Source organism: Scedosporium apiospermum (genome assembly GCF_000732125.1).
Source record: "Scedosporium apiospermum strain IHEM 14462 chromosome Unknown SEQ_SAPIO_0104, whole genome shotgun sequence".
NCBI classification, from domain to species: Eukaryota; Fungi; Ascomycota; class Sordariomycetes; order Microascales; family Microascaceae; genus Scedosporium; species Scedosporium apiospermum.
In genome coordinates this window covers 175,948-194,419 of record NW_015971805.1, presented here as the reverse complement: position 1 = coordinate 194,419, position 18,472 = coordinate 175,948, and the positions used below count along the sequence as shown (strand labels likewise).

The 18,472-nt window shown below is 52.1% G+C and overlaps 5 protein-coding genes and 1 pseudogene across 5 annotated transcripts; 3 read left to right on the top strand and 3 right to left on the bottom strand.

Moving 5' to 3' along the window:
• Window positions 1-1,672: 1,672 nt before the first annotated feature.
• Window positions 1,673-2,300, bottom strand: SAPIO_CDS6545 (uncharacterized protein; the record flags this gene model as incomplete). The annotated part of the gene is made up of 3 exons (XM_016788615.1): window positions 1,673-1,971; window positions 2,030-2,089; window positions 2,156-2,300. 3 exons carry the CDS (start codon window positions 2,298-2,300, stop codon window positions 1,673-1,675), a joined length of 504 nt encoding a protein of 167 aa, XP_016641768.1.
• Window positions 2,301-3,536: 1,236 nt separating this feature from the next.
• On the top strand, window positions 3,537-5,441 carry SAPIO_CDS6544 (Laccase-2; the record flags this gene model as incomplete). Its single annotated transcript, XM_016788614.1, has 4 exons — window positions 3,537-3,726; window positions 3,809-3,913; window positions 3,970-4,572; window positions 4,633-5,441. The coding sequence occupies 4 exons, from the start codon at window positions 3,537-3,539 to the stop codon at window positions 5,439-5,441; spliced, it is 1,707 nt and encodes a 568-aa protein (XP_016641767.1).
• A 234-nt stretch (window positions 5,442-5,675) lies between these two features.
• On the bottom strand, window positions 5,676-7,643 carry SAPIO_CDS6543 (uncharacterized protein; the record flags this gene model as incomplete). Its single annotated transcript, XM_016788613.1, has 3 exons — window positions 5,676-6,706; window positions 6,796-7,259; window positions 7,351-7,643. The coding sequence occupies 3 exons, from the start codon at window positions 7,641-7,643 to the stop codon at window positions 5,676-5,678; spliced, it is 1,788 nt and encodes a 595-aa protein (XP_016641766.1).
• Window positions 7,644-9,810: 2,167 nt separating this feature from the next.
• SAPIO_CDS6542 (Uncharacterized protein) lies at window positions 9,811-11,965 on the top strand (the record flags this gene model as incomplete). The annotated part of the gene is made up of 6 exons (XM_016788612.1): window positions 9,811-9,945; window positions 10,034-10,059; window positions 10,135-10,518; window positions 10,597-10,925; window positions 11,016-11,316; window positions 11,383-11,965. The coding sequence occupies 6 exons, from the start codon at window positions 9,811-9,813 to the stop codon at window positions 11,963-11,965; spliced, it is 1,758 nt and encodes a 585-aa protein (XP_016641765.1).
• Window positions 11,966-13,592: 1,627 nt separating this feature from the next.
• Window positions 13,593-15,872, top strand: SAPIO_CDS6541 (annotated as a pseudogene; the record flags this gene model as incomplete).
• Window positions 15,873-16,454: 582 nt separating this feature from the next.
• SAPIO_CDS6540 (uncharacterized protein) lies at window positions 16,455-18,373 on the bottom strand (the record flags this gene model as incomplete). The annotated part of the gene is made up of 3 exons (XM_016788611.1): window positions 16,455-16,862; window positions 16,934-17,912; window positions 17,976-18,373. The coding sequence occupies 3 exons, from the start codon at window positions 18,371-18,373 to the stop codon at window positions 16,455-16,457; spliced, it is 1,785 nt and encodes a 594-aa protein (XP_016641764.1).
• Window positions 18,374-18,472: the final 99 nt, after the last annotated feature.

Genomic DNA, 18,472 nt, shown 5'->3' with positions numbered 1-18,472 from the left:
TCGATTTTCTGGGGCATGTGCGAGGGTTATGCTACTGTCATCTGCGCCTGCCTGCCAAGGATATACCAACTCTTCTCGAGGATATGCCGGAAGTGGAGTCCATCGCACCCGGCGGAGGGAGACAAGCATCTCTCCGGCCCAACAGATATGTCGTCGGTCCAATCGAAACCCGGCCTGACAAAGCTAACTAAGAATGCACAGAGGGGTATTTCACCAATTGCTGGCGCCATGGCGACGATTTTGCCGGGAGAGAAATCTCCGTTGTAGTGTCGTGGTGGTTTGGGAAAATAATAGCCAGAAGTTCCTCAGTTTTGTCTCTGCAGTAGGCCCTCGAGACTATAACCAATATACCAAAGGCAGTCTCTACGCAATTGATCCCGTCTGGAGCATTATGGACCAAGCCGTTGACAATAAGAAGCGGCTTGGGCTCGGATTAATCCCTTTACACTGACATCATTACCCTTCTCCCTTAAGGAGGAAAATAAATCCTCGCTACTACGAAAAAGGTAAATTCGCAGCCGAAAGCGGAGTGTTCCTTTCACTCATGGTTCCATCGAGTATTAAGGTGGAGGTATTAACAGTGTCCGGGGACCGTGAAGTGCAAATGTGGAACATGGAAACGCGGACTTGGACCACGGTTTTGAAAAAGTGGAGGTACTACAGCTTGGGGCACAGAATCAATCGGGCGGTATTCTCAGATGATCTGAAATTACTAGCCTCGAGATCCATCGATGGAAGCATTAGAATCTGGACTGTATCAACGGGAGCTGGTGTGATGACTGGAGGACACCCTCCCAACACAAACCTCATCCCCTTCCTCACATTTACTCGCGACTCTAGATTCCTCATATCTGTATCAAGTCAGGGCCACGCCAATATATGCCCTCGGGTGCATGCTTAGCGACTGTAGTGTTTGGCACTGCTATCACAGAGATTTCTGTTGACAAAACCGACACCTGCTTGGAGACGGACATTGGCAATTTTGCATTGAAACAACCTCTTTCACAATTGGCAGGCCCTTCTACACCGAGTTCGACGGCAGCGGCTCAGTTACTCGTTGAACGGATTTAGCGAGGATCGTACATGGCTTATGTGGGATTCGCCCAAATTATTATGGCTCCCTCAAGACTCCCGTCCGAGGCTATTAGCGGTATTAGAGTCGGGGTCAACGGCAGTTATTATGCATCCTTGGGGAAAACTTTTCTCCATAAACATTGACATGAGAGGGGGCTTGTGTGTATAGTGTTGCCTAACCCGGCAGACATGGCCGGCAAGAATCCGGTCGTTAACCAGTGTCGAGACATTCGCGTTGGGACAAAAGGGGGCCTAGGTTATACAAATAGGATCGTTACTCGTAATACGACTGGTCTAATGAACATTTAACCGCTAGAATAGCACAGGGTCTGGCAAAATAATAATCCATAATAGTCCGGTGCTTTACCTCAGTCCATAAGTAAAAAGGTTCAGGCTGGCGCTTTGCTAACCCTTAGTTGCTATTTCGTCTTCCCAGAAAGAGGCAGATAGGCCTCGGATAGAAAGGCCCTGTGCCTCCATAAGCGTACATACACTCAGTAATAAAAGCAGCGCCATAGAGCCACAAGCACTCGTGTCTCCAATTCCACGAAGGACATAGCTCCTAACTATCCGTCGATTCCACCTCGCGGACCTTTCTCTACGATGGCTCAAGATTTCGAAGGGCAACGGGAATGGCCGAAGCCGACTCGTCATTCCAAGTAAGTTGCCAGAGAGTGCTCGTGTTAGTTGGCAATGCATACCACTCAGTAGTCATGGCGCCATTTATGGAAACGAAAATTACATGCCCATAAAAGCCAAAGCCGGTGGTGATTTGCGACGAGTCATCCGTGGTGTTGGTAAAGCCAACAGCACCAGACTCTGACGGGACGAAGAGGAGGCTGGTCCCCTGGGTAGGAATGGTGGCGGTGATGTTGCCTTGGTTGGTAAAGGAGTTAACTGATTCTTGATGTCAGATGGGAGCGAATTGTATTCGAGGGTCGAGAGGAAAACTGACAGGTAACATTCTTGGCCACGTTAGCTGTGGATTCCCGGTCGGAAGTGATGTAGGCAATGTCTAGTCCAGAGGATTCCCGTGCCTGATTAGCGGCAGTCTCATTCTTCATACTAGAATTTCACTCACCATCAATGGCAATGACGGGGAAGCCTCCGATGCCGTCAGGCCCGTAGGCGTATGCCGTGAAATCCGTGACAGCGCGAGACTCGAGTGGTTTCCCAAGAACGCCGCCGACAAGTGGCAAGGCCGCGAGAACTTTGGAGATCTTCATAATGGAGGTTCAAGGTTATCCTCGATTTGCTCGGAAAGGGTGTAGAATCACTTTGGAAAGGGCAGGTAAACGAGAGTTAAGGGATGATGCTGTGGCATCGACGAAGGGTGGCAGTAATACCAAAATTCAAGAAGTGGGCGGGTTCTTATTGATATCTTCTCAGCCATGTTTAGGGTTTTCAGAATTCCTTACAGGCGATCGCGCATACGAGACTCAGAATGCGTTACTATTTTTGTTTGTCGAGCTCGAATGTGTGGATGACGCGTCGCCTCTCCATAGGCGGAGGGCCATGACAACGATATTTCGAGAGTCGCAGGGAATGTCAAGTCAGCATTGTCTAGAGGGTGGGGGCTTCACAATCGAGATCGGCGGCGATAACGGGGAAAACATCTTCATCTCATTCCCGGGGGTTTAGACGAAAAGGGAAACATGCCGGGAGAGTAACGAGTCAGTCTGCCCCCTCAACGGTCGTCCTATCAACGTCATGGTAGTGCACGGCCTGAGCCGCGTGTCAATCTTCATGCGATCAGTAAGCCTCCGAAGCGCCCCTTTTTTTCCGATGAAACGTTTGCAAGGCTGGGGACCTCTTTTTTTAGTTGTGTCCCACCCATGGCTGTGACCAATTGCACATTTTTTGCTGGTACCGAGATTGAGTCCCTTGTCCCTTGTGTAAATGCCTTACGTATCGCGGGTCCAATATCGAAGCACCCTTGATGAATTCCACTGCCGGGCTGTGGGTTTGGGGCTTCTCAAAGTCCGGGCCTTGTGCATATTTTCAGGACTTGACCGGGGAAGCATGCGATGCAGTTTCTACGATCCCTACTCGAGCCCTGTTTTTGACCTTCAGATTACGACTCTTTGCCCGTTCCCTGTGGGGATGATTTCCGCATGTCCGCCTGGGTGGCTGTTGAGATTGATTGCGAATGCCATCAACTCCTCCTTCATCCCCTGTCTCCCGGCGCAGGCGTTTCTACTCAGCAACCAATGATGCGGACGCAAGTGACGCGCGTTGGGTGTCATGGGTCGGTAATCGACAGCTTAGACGAGGCCACGATGAAGACCGGGGTTCGTTCGAGCCTTCGTTTGTTAGTTGGCTAAATACGTCTGTAAGGGAATAAAATTTTCTTTTTAAACTGGAGAGGACACCCGCAATCGCCGAAAAGGTCCTTCAAGATCAACAGCAAGATCAACAGCCTCAATTTTCACTTCCAGACAAAGGGTCGTTCACTCCTTGACATGATTGCCTCTCTCTTTTCAGCATCCCTCCTTGGGCTTGCAGCTGCCATTCCTTCCCCCCCAGAGCCTCTGCTGTTTTCACGCGCGGCCTGCTCGGGCAACACTGCGAATACTCGGTCGGAATGGTGCGACTTTTCCGTTGATACCGACTACACAAGCATAGCCCCTGACACCGGTGTCACTCGTGAATGTGAGTTAAGCAGGGCAGTGCCTGGTAACCCCGAGATTCCCTTGCCTTGGGAAAGTGATCGCTGATTATATGACATCTGTAGACTGGTTTGATATTACCGAGACCACGGCCTCCCCTGATGGTGTGGAAAGATACGTTCAAGCCATCAATGGTAGTATTCCAGGCCCTACGATCATTGCCGATTGGGGTAAGTGAATTCCCATGTCTGAAATCCACCCTAAGCCTCCATCTAACAATAGACAGGTGATACTGTCATTGTCCACGTTACCAATTCCATCGCAGAGTCGACAAATGGAACCAGCCTTCACTTTCACGGCATTCGTCAAAACTTTACCAACCAGAATGACGGAGTTCCGTCAATCACCCAATGCCCGACAGCCCCAGGCTCGAGCATGACGTACACTTGGAAAGCTCTCCAGTACGGGAGTGGGTGGTACCACTCTCATTTCGCCTTGCAGGCATATCAGGGCGTTTTCGGCGGAATCGTCATCAACGGTCCGGCCACCTCGAACTACGACGAAGATCTCGGCCACCTATTCTTGAATGACTGGAGCCACCAAACAGTTGATCAGCTATTCCACGCCGCCCAGACGACTGGACCCCCCACTCTCAATAACGGCCTCATCAACGGTACGAATGTGTTTGGTGAAGATGGTGAAGCAGGCCAGGTCGGCTCACGGTTCGCCGTCTCTCTCACCGAAGGCAACTCCTACAGACTTAGAATCGTCAACGCTGCAGTCGATAGCCACTTTAAGTTCATGGTTGACAACCATACCTTGACGGTGATTGCTACGGATTTTGTGCCAATCGAGCCCTTCACAACAGATATCCTGAGCATCGGGATGGGTAAGAAAAATGTACCAACTCTTCGCTTGTATTAAGACTCTGCTGACCATATCTATATAGGTCAAAGATACGATGTAATCATCACAGCTAACCAAGCCAACGTTGCGGACAGCTTTTGGATGAGGGCCATTCCACAGTCCGCATGCAGCGAGAATGAGAGCCAAGATAACATCAGGGGAATCGTGCGCTACGGCAGCTCCACGGCTACTCCGTCTACATCTAGACCCGACAGCTACTCAGAGGGGTGCGAGGATATGGACGTTTCGAACCTCGTGCCGCACGTCGCGAAGACTGCCAGTTCCATCAGCAGCAAAGGCGTTGAGCAAGCAACAGTAGGATTTAATGAGAAGAACCTATTCCGCTGGTACTTGAACTCGACTACGATGCTTGTCGAGTGGGGCGACCCTACCCTACTGGCCATCCAGCGGGGGCAGACGACCTGGGATACTTCCGACGCCGTCATCGAGTTGCCTAACGCTGATGAGTGGGTGTACATTGTTATCGAGACCGCTCTGGCCATCCCACACCCAATCCACTTGCACGGCCACGATTTCCTTGTCCTTGCCCAGGGGTCCGGAACGTTCAGTGACTCCGTCACTTTGAATACCAACAACCCGGCTCGAAGAGACACGGCGATGCTTCCAGCCTCGGGATACCTCGCTCTCGCTTTCGAGACCGATAACCCCGGTGCCTGGCTCATGCACTGCCACATCGGCTGGCACACCAGTGAAGGATTTTCGCTGCAGTTTATCGAACGGTACGATGAGATTGCCGGGTTGATTGATTCGGACATCCTCAACAGTACTTGTAGTGCATGGGCTACTTATGAAGAGCAGTTCAGTGTAGAACAGGAGGACTCGGGTCTATAGGGTATCCTGACGCCCTTACGGCAAGAGGGTTATGGAAGGAGATCTTGCCAGGCTTTCTTTTGCCTGAAGGTGCTCAGCTCTACCGAGGTTGAATGTATTTTGAAATCAGCTGCAGGTGAAACAATATTTTGAGAGTCATCCATGAATATATTTCTCTTTTATTTTCCTTCCCCCTTCCAGGAACCCTATCTCAAGCCATGATATCTACTTGACGTCCCAACCAAACCATCTCTATTACCCCTTCACCTTGACCATTTTCAGCTCCCCCTTCTCGTCAATCACAGGCTCTGTGCCGCCCTTAGCCTTCATCGTCTGGTAATACGTACTCAGCCTATACTGGCTCTCGCCATTTAACACGGACAACTCGCGCAGCGCCTCCTCACCCTCCCTAATTATCGTCTCCTTGATCTCCTCGGTCCTCGGTATAATGTCGCACTCGAACGGCTGCGGCCGAATATTCAACCCGTTCGTGAACGCAAAGATGTCGAGGTCAATCTCCTTGCCTGTCCGGGGATCCCTCTTCTTCCGGATATCAAAGGCCCAAAGCAACCGCGCAACGCTAACCCAGGTTCCCTGCTCGGCTAGCGCTTGGCCGCTGCAGACGCGACGGCCCCATCCGAAAGTCATGTAACCCTTGTCGTTGGGGAAGGGCCTCTTGTACTCGTTGCCCTCGAGGAACCGCTCGGGCATAAACCTGTCGGGGTCGGGGAATTCGCGTTCGTTGCGGTGGATGGCCCAAACGTTGCCCTGCACCCATGTTCCAGCGGGGATGAGCCAGCCCTTGTACGTATCGTCCTGAGTCGGAGCATGGGGCTGCCCGCCGATAATGGCTACGCTGCGCCAGCGGAATACTTCTTTCACAAAGGCGTTTACGTAGGGGAGGTTTGGAGAGTCATCCCAGTGAGGCGAGCGGGAAGGACCAATGACGGCATCCAATTCGGCCTGGGCCTTTAACATGGGTTCGCGGAAGACGCAGCACGCAAGCATGAATGTGACGAGAGTGCTCGAGGATGTATCGGCACCAGCGCCGAACAAGTTCGATGTGAGACTAGATATCTCCCTCCGCGTGAGGTTGTACTTTTCTTTCTCATCGAACAAGGTCTGAGCGAAGGGTGTCGACCTGGATGCTTGCGCAGCTGGGGATTTAGCGGCGTACTGCTCAACAGCCTCCTCGTTCAGGGTGTAGTAGAAGTAATCTCCGTCACCGCTGCCGCGAGAACCGAGGCCTCTCATCCAAGGCATCCACCGAGGGAATTTCGCAAGAACTACGCATGCTGTTAGCCTCAGGCCGGGGTTGACTTTTCACCCACGATTTGTGGCGGGGTGGTTAGGAAAAGAGACAGATGCAACGCACTCGGAAACGTCTCCATCAGCATAGGGAAGCTCTTCCCAGGCACATTGAGATCAGCTGCTAGTTGCATCAGGGCGATGACCTCGGTGATGATAGGATCATTGTAACTGGCCACCCGGCGTCCAAAGCCAATGATTGATACGACACTCGTGGCATATCGCTCCAAGTGTTTAACGTACTCCTTCGGCTCACGGAGGAAGTCGAGCGCGATGATTTTGCTCTCGTTATTCTGGTCCTGGCGATATTTCCTCACCGTCTGGATGCCCACTGCCATGTGCATCAACTTACGGTGTCCGCGCCATCTCTCACGATCCTGCTGGTTCTGCGTTTTCATGGTCACTAGGCTGTATTGTCCGTCGCCGAGTTCACCGAAGACGACCATGTGTGGGCGTGATGAGTAGATCTGGGCCTTCTTTTCGAGAATTTCCTGTGCGCTCCAGGCATCGTTGATCCAGACTGTTGGGTTTCTGTTGTGGCGTTAGTGGAGGATTGGCCAACGTTTCAGGGGCTCTCATTGTCATTTTGCTGCCCGCGTCGTCACGGCAGGGGAGAACATACCGGCCGACCCAAAATGTAATGACGGGCGTTTTGTACTTCTTGGAAAGCTCCTCGAACAAAAGCCATGGTTTGTTCTGCGGAAGCGAAAGTGTATTACCGACGATTGGAAGAGGAAACGGGCCGGGGGGCATCTTCGACCTCAAGTACAGCATGTGCCCATAGTCGATGGCGACGACGGCGGCGCCGAACGCCAGGGTTGCGAGGGCGACATTTGCGGCACTCACATCGGCGATCTTTTCTTGGAGAGTTAAGACGTACGGATGTGTTAGGAGGAGGTCTATTTGCTTCAACATTGTTGGAATTGTTCGACAAGAGTCTCTGGAGGTCTGAAGATGGCCAGGACTTGAGACTTTGGCGCAGTGGAGGTCGCGGAAAGAGGGGTCTGGAGTTTCCCGACCGATTGGGAGAATGAGGGGAAAAGCGGGAAACCAATGGACGATAATAAAGGAAAGCGATCTTTACTCGGCGTTGGGGCTCAGGGACCCGGGGACGGGAAGAGTTCCCGACATTTTATTCATGCGTGTAATTCATTTCGAGAGAGGGGCCATTATCAATCCCTAAATCTGTGGGAACCCTTCTGGCTTTTCCGAAGTCGTCTTTCGGTCCTGATCGGCATTACATTTGGAGCGCTTTGACTGGCCAAGGCAAGACGGATGTCTCTTGTTCCCCAGATTCGATCCATTCAGTAGCGTTGAAACCTCCACGCCACGCTGAAGCAGAGTTAAGAGTCGTATTGGGGGCCTTCACAAGCTGCAGCCCCATGGGTTGGCCTAGCCCCACCCCCCGCCAGGCTGCTGGTGGTTATCCTGGATTAGCAGGTCCTAGACCGAAGGTCGTCGGCGACTCGCCTGAGAGGAGTAATATTAAATATCCCGTCCAACGCTTCGATCTCTCTGTACCAACCCCTGCTGCCTGGAGAATTAACATCATAACAAGGAGCCATACTTTCCTCTCATCACTACCTAGTCAAAAGATTGAAGAGATTCAATACCTCGGTATCCTAGACACAAGGAGAGGCCACTCATCCCCCTGTAAAATCGATAAGATCATAACATCCGAAATCTCGTATTGACAAAGATAATAATCTTAAACATCCCTGTCAGTTGCAAGCAATGTGCGACAAACCGCGGCAGTGGGGTCAAGTGCACCCGCAGATGAGAGCTCACAATGCCGGAATTTGGTGTTCTACGACATGCCCACCGAACTGACAATCCGATCAAGGAGCACAATTTGACGTTGCGACCCCCCCATCTCTTCTTACCCCAGACTCAACTCCACGAGACAAGATCCGAATCCTAGGGAACCAGAAGGATCCATCTAGCCAGATCCGGCAACAAGCTACCCACTAGCGAGGCCACGCATGAAGAAGAGCACTATTTCGGAGTATACATTTGGAGTCCGCGAGGAGCATTTCTCTACACCATTAATACTCCGCGGTGGGTGGTGCGAAGTAAGCGTAGTCTCACCAAGGACACCCCTGACTCTATGGATTCTCAGTATTCGAGTCATGAAGTGGACCTGGTTTTCGCCGTAGTTTGCAGGCCTTGAAGATCTGCCGTCGGCCCACCATCACATTTTCCGAATCCCCGCATCTCACCTCCGCATCGCGCCATGCCCGAATCTATCAGCTGACCCCACTCGTCCGCCCAGCTTCTACCCACTTCATGGATGGGGTAAGTGGAGTTACGGAGTAGTGTAAAATGCAGGAATGCTAGTTGGGACGTGGATAACCTTGACCGACGGCTCCCCGTTTCATTTCCCATACACCATAGTACATCGAGGGGATAGCTCAGTGAACCCTACACAGCACCTTGCTTCTTCGCCAGATGGCGTATGCTTGGCATGGCCCGCGTGGCACTATCCAGTATCCACCCACTGATTGCCCCAGTGTTACGCGCTTCAGCGGTCCCTCGTGTCGGTGGAGCCCAACACGCTCCAGAGTGAACCGAGGATAGGATGATAGGACCCACATCTCCCCTCCATTCTCTTTGTCGCCTCACCTCGCTCCAACCTCTTTGGGGGCCCTTCGACCCCTTTAGACAGAATCCCGCGTATTCTGGACTCATTTGCACTGTGGGGCTCTTCAGACCTAAGGACGCTAGTGAAGTGGGACTGGTTCATCGTGAGTCTGAGGGCAACGGCAATTGCGAAGACATCTCGACGTGTTGAAAAGACCTGTCAGGGGTCTCAGTTTTTTTCGAGATGTCAGGTTTCGATTTAATAGCGGGCCCACTACGCACTGGGGCAACGTCGTAGTGGTTCTTGCATCCTAGCTGATTGAAGCGAATGATACCCTAAGCTGCGTGTTGTTTGTCTATATACCCTCTCTTGGTAACACACCTGCTGCGACTTTCTCGCATTCCTCGAGCTTCATTTATTTTGCAACTTTAATCTCTATAACTAAGTCGCTTCAGTTGGAACAGACGTGAAGTTATTTTTTTTTTCTTCGGCGCCCTCACAATGGCGGCGGATTCGAATAAGAGTGCAAGCGACCGAGGTCAACAGGTGGAACATGTTGAGCCCCAGCATCAGGACGTAATTGTCCAGGAGGCTGCGGACGATGGTGTTCACATTCAGCTTAGTTGGAGGTCTTGGGTAAGTTTTTGATCTTGTCGATTTCTCGTTTTGGAGCGAAAGCTGGTCTTCAGTGTCGCTAATTGCTAACGCGACTCCGAATTTCTAGGTCGTCGTACTTGTAACATGTTTTGCGTACGTTGAACCGATTCTAGGAACCATACCTTCTCACTGTGATCTATCAATTCTTGACTAACAATCTGTTTTCAGCGTTGTCTCCCAGGTCTTTGTCGTCGTTGCGGCTGGATCCGTCATCGCCTTCATCATTCGTGATATGGGCGAAGCCGGTCTGGCGGGTTGGATCATTCAAGCTCCGCTTCTCATGCAGGCTGTCTTGTCCCCCATTTTCGGTCGTCTCTCCGACGTTCTGGAGCGGAAATACCTTGCCGCCGGTCCTCCATTGATCGCCTTTGTCGGCGCCGTCATCTCCGCCAAGGCGACTTCGATGAATATGCTTGTTGGCGGTGGCATCTTGATTGGAACCACGCTTTCGACCATTTCCATCGTGCAGGCTATTCCCTCTGAAATTCTTCCTCTCAAGTATCGTCCTATCGCGCAAGGTTTCTGTGGTATGGGTGGTACCATCGGTGGCCTGTAAGTCTAGTTTAGCATCTTCAAAGTTCTACTTTTCCCCTGTCTGCATTTATTCATTAACAAGAAACTATTATCTAGAATTGGATCTCTTGGCGCTGGTGCGGTCACCAATGTCGATTCTGGCGGTTGGCGGTGGATCTTCTGGATCCAGGCCATCTTCCATGGCCTCACATGCATTGGATTCCTCTTATTCTACTGGCCTCCCAAGAACAAGGAGTACCCCAAGATGGCCCTGAAGGAGTACATCTGGACTTGCGACCCTATCGGTTCGGTTTTATTCATTGCCGGCTCTACTTTGACCATTCTGGCCCTCAATTGGTCCAGCGGTGTCTACGAGTGGGACGACGCTCATGTTGTCGCTCCTCTGACCATCGGATTAGTGCTGCTTGTTGCTTTCGGTCTCTACGGTTGGTTTTCACTTGTCTAGCCAATGATATTTCTTTCTTTCTTGTCTTTCTATATTTTGATCAATACTAATTACCCATTCTTTAATCTAGAGTGGAAGGGCCGTGATGATGGTCTCGTTGCCCACATCTTCTTCCAGCACAACGCCAACTTCTTCTACTCAACCTTCGCCTTTGCCGTCGAGGGCTGGATCTTCTACAGTGCCGTCAACGCCGTTGTGCCCCAGATCGTCTTGAATCTCGGATTCGAGAATAACTCGTGGGACATTTCCGTCCGGCAGCTGTCGTTCCAGTGCACCATCTTGGCTTTCCCCCTCATCCTCTCAGGCTACGCCAGTTACTTCAAGGATCTCAAGAATCCCCTTCTCATTACCTTCATCATCTTTCTTGCTGTGTAAGTGAGACCTTGTGAAGAGTGAATGCTACTTGAGTCTTGGCTAATGCGTCTCGTGGTCTATAGCACCATCTTTTATGCCAACATTAAGCCCAGCATGGACAAAGCGCAGCTCGCTATCAACGTTTTGGCCGGTATCGGTCAGGCCGGCCCTTTGACCCTGCTTCCAGCTGCCATCCAGTACACCGCTCCTCATGCCTTCCTCTCCACCGCGACTGGACTGGCCTTCTCGGCCCGAGCCATCGGCGGCGCCATGGGATCTGCTGTCCTGGACACCATCATCCACGGACGCCTTGCGGGGCATTACGCACCGGCTGTTACCGCCGCGGCTATCGGTGCCGGTCTTCCGGAGTCCAGCGTGGCTGACCTGCTGACTGCGATGGCTTCCGGCGTCCGAGAGGGCGTTGAGGGCGCCACCGATGCCGTTTGGGCGGCGGCATCTGCTGCCGGGTACAAGGAATACGCCCACGCGTATCGGTTGGCCTGGGCTAGTATTATTCCGTTTGTTGTGATTGCAATTGTCGCCATTTGGTTCATGCGTGGTGTTAAGGAGCTGATGACGGGGAAGATTGAGGCTACTGTTGAACAGGTCGGCGAGGGCCAAGATGAAGAGAAGGCTGGAAAGAAGAGGATCAATTTCCATCTTTAAGTAGTCGGTTTGTCTTTGTGGGTGGATTCTTGTGTTTCTATCATCGCCCGAAAACTCGGCCGCGTTTTTCTTTTATGTAATCTCCACCGGACTCGAGGAGTAGGCGCGGATAGCAGCAGTACATGACCTATAATATCTCTATCCTTCAACAAGTTGGTAAGTTTCCCTCGCTTGGTGCCGAGCGATGTGATTCTGTTGGGAATGGGCAAATATACCTGGGACGACCTACAGGACTTGTCCAGTCGCTCGTTCAGCCGTTGATCTTCTCTCCATTCCTATGTTGTGCTTGCTAAGGTCGTCAATGACATCTTGCTGAGTGAGGGTGACGGGTATTGCATGATGAGAAGTGTCGATGCGGTCTCGTTTGGGTCTAAAGTTTCAAATGATCGCCGTGATAACGCGCTTCTTCATGTTATTTTGTTGAAGATAAATCTTACTTGACAATGGAGGAGCACCCCACAATTCAGAGATCAACCGATGCCAAGTCTTGAACCCACCAATGCTGGCCAGAAATTGTATGCGCCACCCTGTCAAATGACATACGCCGAGACTGTTAGCGGGAGCATCCGCACGCGGGGGTTGTTTGACGCGGAGATAAGTTTAATATCGCAGTCCACCCCGGAAGTCTGACGACTTCGATATATCTTTACCCGGAGGATTCCCGTCCTTCCTCTCAAAGCAGCGAAGCGGCCAGTTCGAGTCCCTCGGTCCCTTCAGGCCAAGAATGCGGCACAAGATCCGTAATTATCAAATGATTTGGTAGAAAAATTTAAGGATATTACATGTTGCACAGCAATGCTATTTTCTTTCGTGTTTCCACTCCACGCAAAGCGTCCGTGAAGAAAATGGCCCCTCATTCCAGAGAACGGACATAGCATCAACTAGAAGAACTTATCTCCGCAGTTGCTGTGCTTCCGGTGCGTTCCGACGCTAAAATTCTCGGGTAAGGCGGCACCATACTCAACGGAATGTGGCTCTGTCATATCGTGTAGCCTGCGACCAAAGCCATCACGGGAAATTTCCCTCGGCTGGAAACCGGGAACAAAGAAGAACAGGGAAAAAAGGAAGGAGTGATACGATCGCAGATCTCAAAATAGCCCGAGCCAAAGCCCCATGCGCTTCGCTTCTCTTAAACCCGGACGAAAACGCCAGCCTGGTCTCGATGGTCCCTGGCACTGCCTGCGAATCGACCTGCAAGTGTTCGCTTTCAGGATCCAGAGCGAGCGAGTGAGGAGCATCGATATCGGCCCACTTCAAATGAAACACATCCTCATCCCTGTGCCTAAAAACGGTTGGGCTCAAGTGAATACGTCCAATTATGCGCTGGGAGGATCAATTTGTCCACGCTTGGGGGCGCTAATCCCCTGCCGCTAAGGCCAGGCCCACCATGCGTCGAAATATTGATCGAGATAGCCCAATGAGAGAGAGTGCGGCTGAAAATACCAGAGTACAAGCCACGATGCTCCTCTTCAGCTAGGCGGCCTAGACCTGGACTATTAATTCCTTGTTCCAGACCCCTCCAGGGGGTTGGAATCGTTTTCCCCTGGTGTTTCCGTTTTATTTCTGTTCTTGGCTACGTACCTTCTTCCTTGGCATCGACACTGTCTCCGGTCCCGCCAGATTCAAGATGCCGTTCGACTTCAAGGCCTACGACGCGAAATGCAATGGCATGACCCCCGAAGAGCTCCAGAGAGAATGGCAGCACTATACGCGCCTGATCTCTGGAGCGTCCACATCCACCGCTGTTTCCGGTCTCGCCATCCCCTTGACATTGGGTGTCTCGGTCATCGGTGTCGGCATGGCAGCGCCCGCGATCCACAACGCGAGAAAGAAGCGAGAGATCATCGAAAAGCACCTGCAGAAGCATGGCACAACCCACAATACCCGAAAACGAGACGTCCTCGGCAGCATGGCATTTAGCGGCACGATCGGCGTAGTCACACTGGGCGTGGGAACGATGGGCGCGGAGGCGATCGCTGCCAATGGCGCCGAGCACGGTATATCTTCAATCGTGCAAAACGAGACGGCGATTAAGGTAGTTACCCATGCTGCCATGGATGGCGCGGGCATGGGCATCGAACATCTACACACGAGTCACGTCAAGAAGAAGGAAGCCCACAAAGCATTTAAAGCTGCGGGCGTATTTAAGGCGGTTGAGAATGCCAAGGCGGCGGAGGCCGGATATTCAGTTCAACCCTACCAGCCCTACACGTACGGACCTGGAAGCAGTACCCAACCTCAGACCTATGCCTGCCGTCCTGGGAGCGCCGCCCCACCATATACTTATGGCCCAGCGGGTAGCGCCCAGCCTCAGACCTATGCAACATATCCCGACCAGACCTGGGTGCAACCTCCTCCAAGTTACACTGCGAGCACGAATGGCCCACCTGCCGGGTTCGTCGCTGATTCCAAAACGCCCGCCGCGCCTGCCCAAGCTCCCCAAAGCTACCAATACCCGAATGGGACCGCGGCTACACAACAGCCTTCTTACCAGTACGGTCCAGCCCAACCGCAATATCAGGTCAATCAACAAGCGAACGTCGCTTATCCTCCTGCGTCAGGAACTCCCCAAGACCGAAGCATTCAGCCGACTGGGGCAATTCCCAACCAACAGCCGGTCCATGCCGCATACGTAGCTACTGTGCCGGGATACCCCCAACAAACCCAGCCCCAGACCGCTCAACAGGGAGCCCCTTCGACATCCCAAGATGTCCAGGCCAACCAAGCCCCTACTCAAAGTACTTCGGCCGGTCCTGTAAGCGCTTACTATTCAGTTTACGACATGACATCGATGGCCGAGTCTCTTCCCGGACCACCACCTGCACAGCCTGCGAACGAACTCAGTGCTACCCCTGCTTCCCAGGATAGAGGCTTGGAGGCCCAAGCTCCCGTGTCGAGCAATACACCCTCAGATGCCCAGCAACCCATCAAACCTCAGGAAGCGCATTCCGCACCGCCAGCGCCATCGGCTCCTACCGACCCGACCCAACCAGTCATGCGCTCATCATTTGCGTATGAATCCTTCGACTACTACGAGCCCCAACCAACTGTGACACCAGAAAAGCCCGAAGACAAACAACCAAGTCCTCAGCCGGTAGATCACCAGTCTAATGAATCTCCATCTACTCAGCCCCAAGGATCAGACAGCCAACAGTCCCACGGCTCTCAAATGCCCTCCTCTGCTGTCTCTCCTCAGCAGTCTCAAAATGATGCATCACAATACACGACCCCGCCACATTCATCCTACTACCAGGAGACGAGTACCCTTTCTCAACAGCAAACCGGCAACTCTTCGTATTCGACTCAGACGTCATCCTCGGCGACATCATATTCCACCGTGAGCTACACCCATACTGGGTCATGCCCGACCCCTTTGTCGACTTATTCTTCTGCTGCTACTCCAATCTCGCCCACGGTTTCTGTCTGCTCGACTCCGTACCAACCATACCAAGCTTACCGTCCGCAGGTTTATGCCTCGATGCCCAATAACAACATACCCCCACCGCCTGCGGTCCCTGTCGCTGCAGCAAGCGCCACCTCAGCTTATAATCCATCTTACGCAGCACCACAATATCATTATGGACCCGCGCCGACGGCAAGCCAGGCAAGCAACACCGCATATCAGCCTGCCCAAGTGCCCGCTCAGAACCAAGCCCAACCACAGCCACAAGCGACATACAACGCCCCGGTTCAGGTTGCACCACAACAGCAACAGCACCAAAGCTATGGTTCTGCACCCCCTCAGCAACCAACCCAGCAGCAGTATTCTTACCAACAACCCAAGCAATACCAAGCCCAAGCGCCTGCGCAACTGCAGCCATATCCATATGCCCAGCCCCAGCCGACTGCTCCCCAGCCATACTCGTACCCGACAAACTGGAGTGGAAATCCGAGTTACGTCCAGTGATGCCGCACTTGTTAGAGCATGGCTGAGATGAATGTTTCGGCATTTGCCGAATATTTGCGGTGAGGTGAGACCTACCTGTCGACAGAGTGAATTTAGACAGGAGATTTGAGGACGAGAGTCGCTTGCAATCGAAACAACGAGACGTTCATTTTCAGCGGAGGAGAGGGTTTCATGTCAGTAGAATATTGTTTTCGGTTGTTTAGGGCGGTGATTTGGATGATGCTATTCGAGAGGTCTAGGATATCATAAGTGAGAAGTAGAAAGGATCTGGCGTATCGGAGACATCCCGAGTAAATGGGAATATAATTCATAGTATCCAGCTTTACAACTCTGGTGAAAGTAAGTATTAGACCACGCTCCCATTGGGTACGTCACAGGCGAAGGGCCATTTCAACACTGAGGCGAATGAAGCTGGATAGCCGCACCCGCACCCACCATGCCGAGACCACATCCGTGGCCATGAACGTACGCGCCCGCCGAGTGCCGACGCTTACTTGGTAAAAGCAAGTGAATTCAATTTCTCTGTCACAACTCTATTGGGTCAAGCTGCAAACATTACAGTCTCTCATATCCCTCAGCATATCAACCAAAGAGCCATCTCTTCGATCGTGACGCAAGTCCAGGCTTATTGGTATTCCCGACTCTCTCCCCAGAGATATCCCCCAGCATCCCCTCAAACTCCCCACCTTTCTCCCAAGCCTTCTCTACCGTATCCATGCCGAAATGCTTTGCTACGGACTCTCCATCGCCGTAGAGAATCACCTTGGCACCCAGCTTTTGACTTAGGGCCTGTCGCACTTCCCTCCATGTCGGCCTAAACAGAGCCGGAGGCGAGATACTGATATCCCCACCCCAGCTAATGTCAACCTGCCTGCGGCCGTTAGTAACGATGATTTGCACTGGGCTCGCCTTGGCATTGAGGCAAGCTATGTATTCCGTTTTTCCTAGCCCCGCATCGTGACCAGCCGTAAGACGGAGCTTTGCAGTGTACTATTGGTAATTTTTCGATGGTTAGTGGACGTCACCCATTTTGGTACTCCTTGGGAATCAAGTCTTCGTACCTCATACATGTACCACAACACGCCTGTTCCACCGACTGACTCCGTTTCAGAAAAGACTTCCGAATCCACTTCGACGTCCAGAAAAGCTGCCCGATCGGGCGTTTTTGGTCGTACCCCGATTTCGTTGAACAATCTTTGGACCTCTTCATCAGGATATATCGGGCAATGGATATGAACGATCCTGCGCTTCCAGTCGTCCTTGAAAGAAGAGTTTCCACGCAACCGTGCCCTATCGTCCATGGCATCGAATGTGGCCCAAATCTTCTGCAACGCAGAGAGGATATCCGAAGACTTGGAAACAGCAACCGAGATGAATAGCCCTGTCGTCCTTGGTTGGGAAAAAAGCGACGACCGCAGCTTCCAACTCGGATCTGTTGCGAACTCCTCCCCACCGCAAGTCACAGCCGAGTAGCGCAAGTGGCTATACTCGCTTCGAGAATCTGGCGCGATTTCCAGTATTTTGCGGATAGCCCTTGGACATGGCATGTCTAAAATCAAATGGCCCTTGAACAAAAACACATCCCGAACACTCTTCCATTTTCGCGCGACATTCTGAGGGCTTCCGTCGGTATTATCTGGTTGTACATCCTTTCTACCACATTCCGGATGTTTATCTTCGCTGGGGTTCTCGGTTATTCTTTTATCGGCATGTGTTTGTTTCCCTTCCTCCCTCGCCCCCTTTTGTGTATGGTCCACTATTGGTGCCGGAGGATAACGTCTCTCCCTATTCCCGACAATGATCTGTAAGCGTAACTCTTGGTAATTATCGTTTGTCTGCGTGGCGATGGTATTGACTGTTGCGGTAGTAGTCGAATCTCTGGATGTCCCATCCTTTGATCTTTCCCCAAGCCTGACTGTCACTGCTCGAGGCAGGGCTCTCACCTCTGCGGTAACGGTGCTCGACAACGCTTCCGACGTCGTGGAAGCTTGCTTGAACTCTAGGTTTATGGACCTCGGCACCTCATGAGCTGCCGACCGCCTGTAGAGCACAAAGATGGTTAGCGTGAACTGAGATGGCTTAGGATTCTCGGGGACTACGTACAGGGCGAGAACCTCCAGGGCAAGGCGCAGTGCCGATGTAGACCATTGTATACTGCCCTGTAATCTCTCAACGTCCCTGTCCTTCGCATCTTTCCAGCGGGAAGGATGTGTGAGGTCCTCGGCTTCGTAGATTACGGTATTGCAGGAGGAGACAACGTTGTAGACATGGTTTCTGACCAACGTCTCTGGGAACTCGCTTGCCTTTGCCTGTACCAACTCCAAGGTTCCCCGCAGTAATAGGATTTCTCTCGAAACGTGATTTAGCCTGTCATCTGGTCCTCTGCTTGCGCTATCTAACCGATGATTTAGATAATTAGCGGCAGCGAGAGCTTTCTGACAGCTGCGAATGATGGACCCTGTTTCGGATATCGTTGGCGGCAGCTCCTTGTCGGAATTCATGGTGCTAAAGCCCAACTTTTCCTGCGTGTGCTTTAGACAGTGGCGTTTATCAGAATGGGTGTCTGTCGACCACAACGCAAACCCGATGAATGAAGCTGC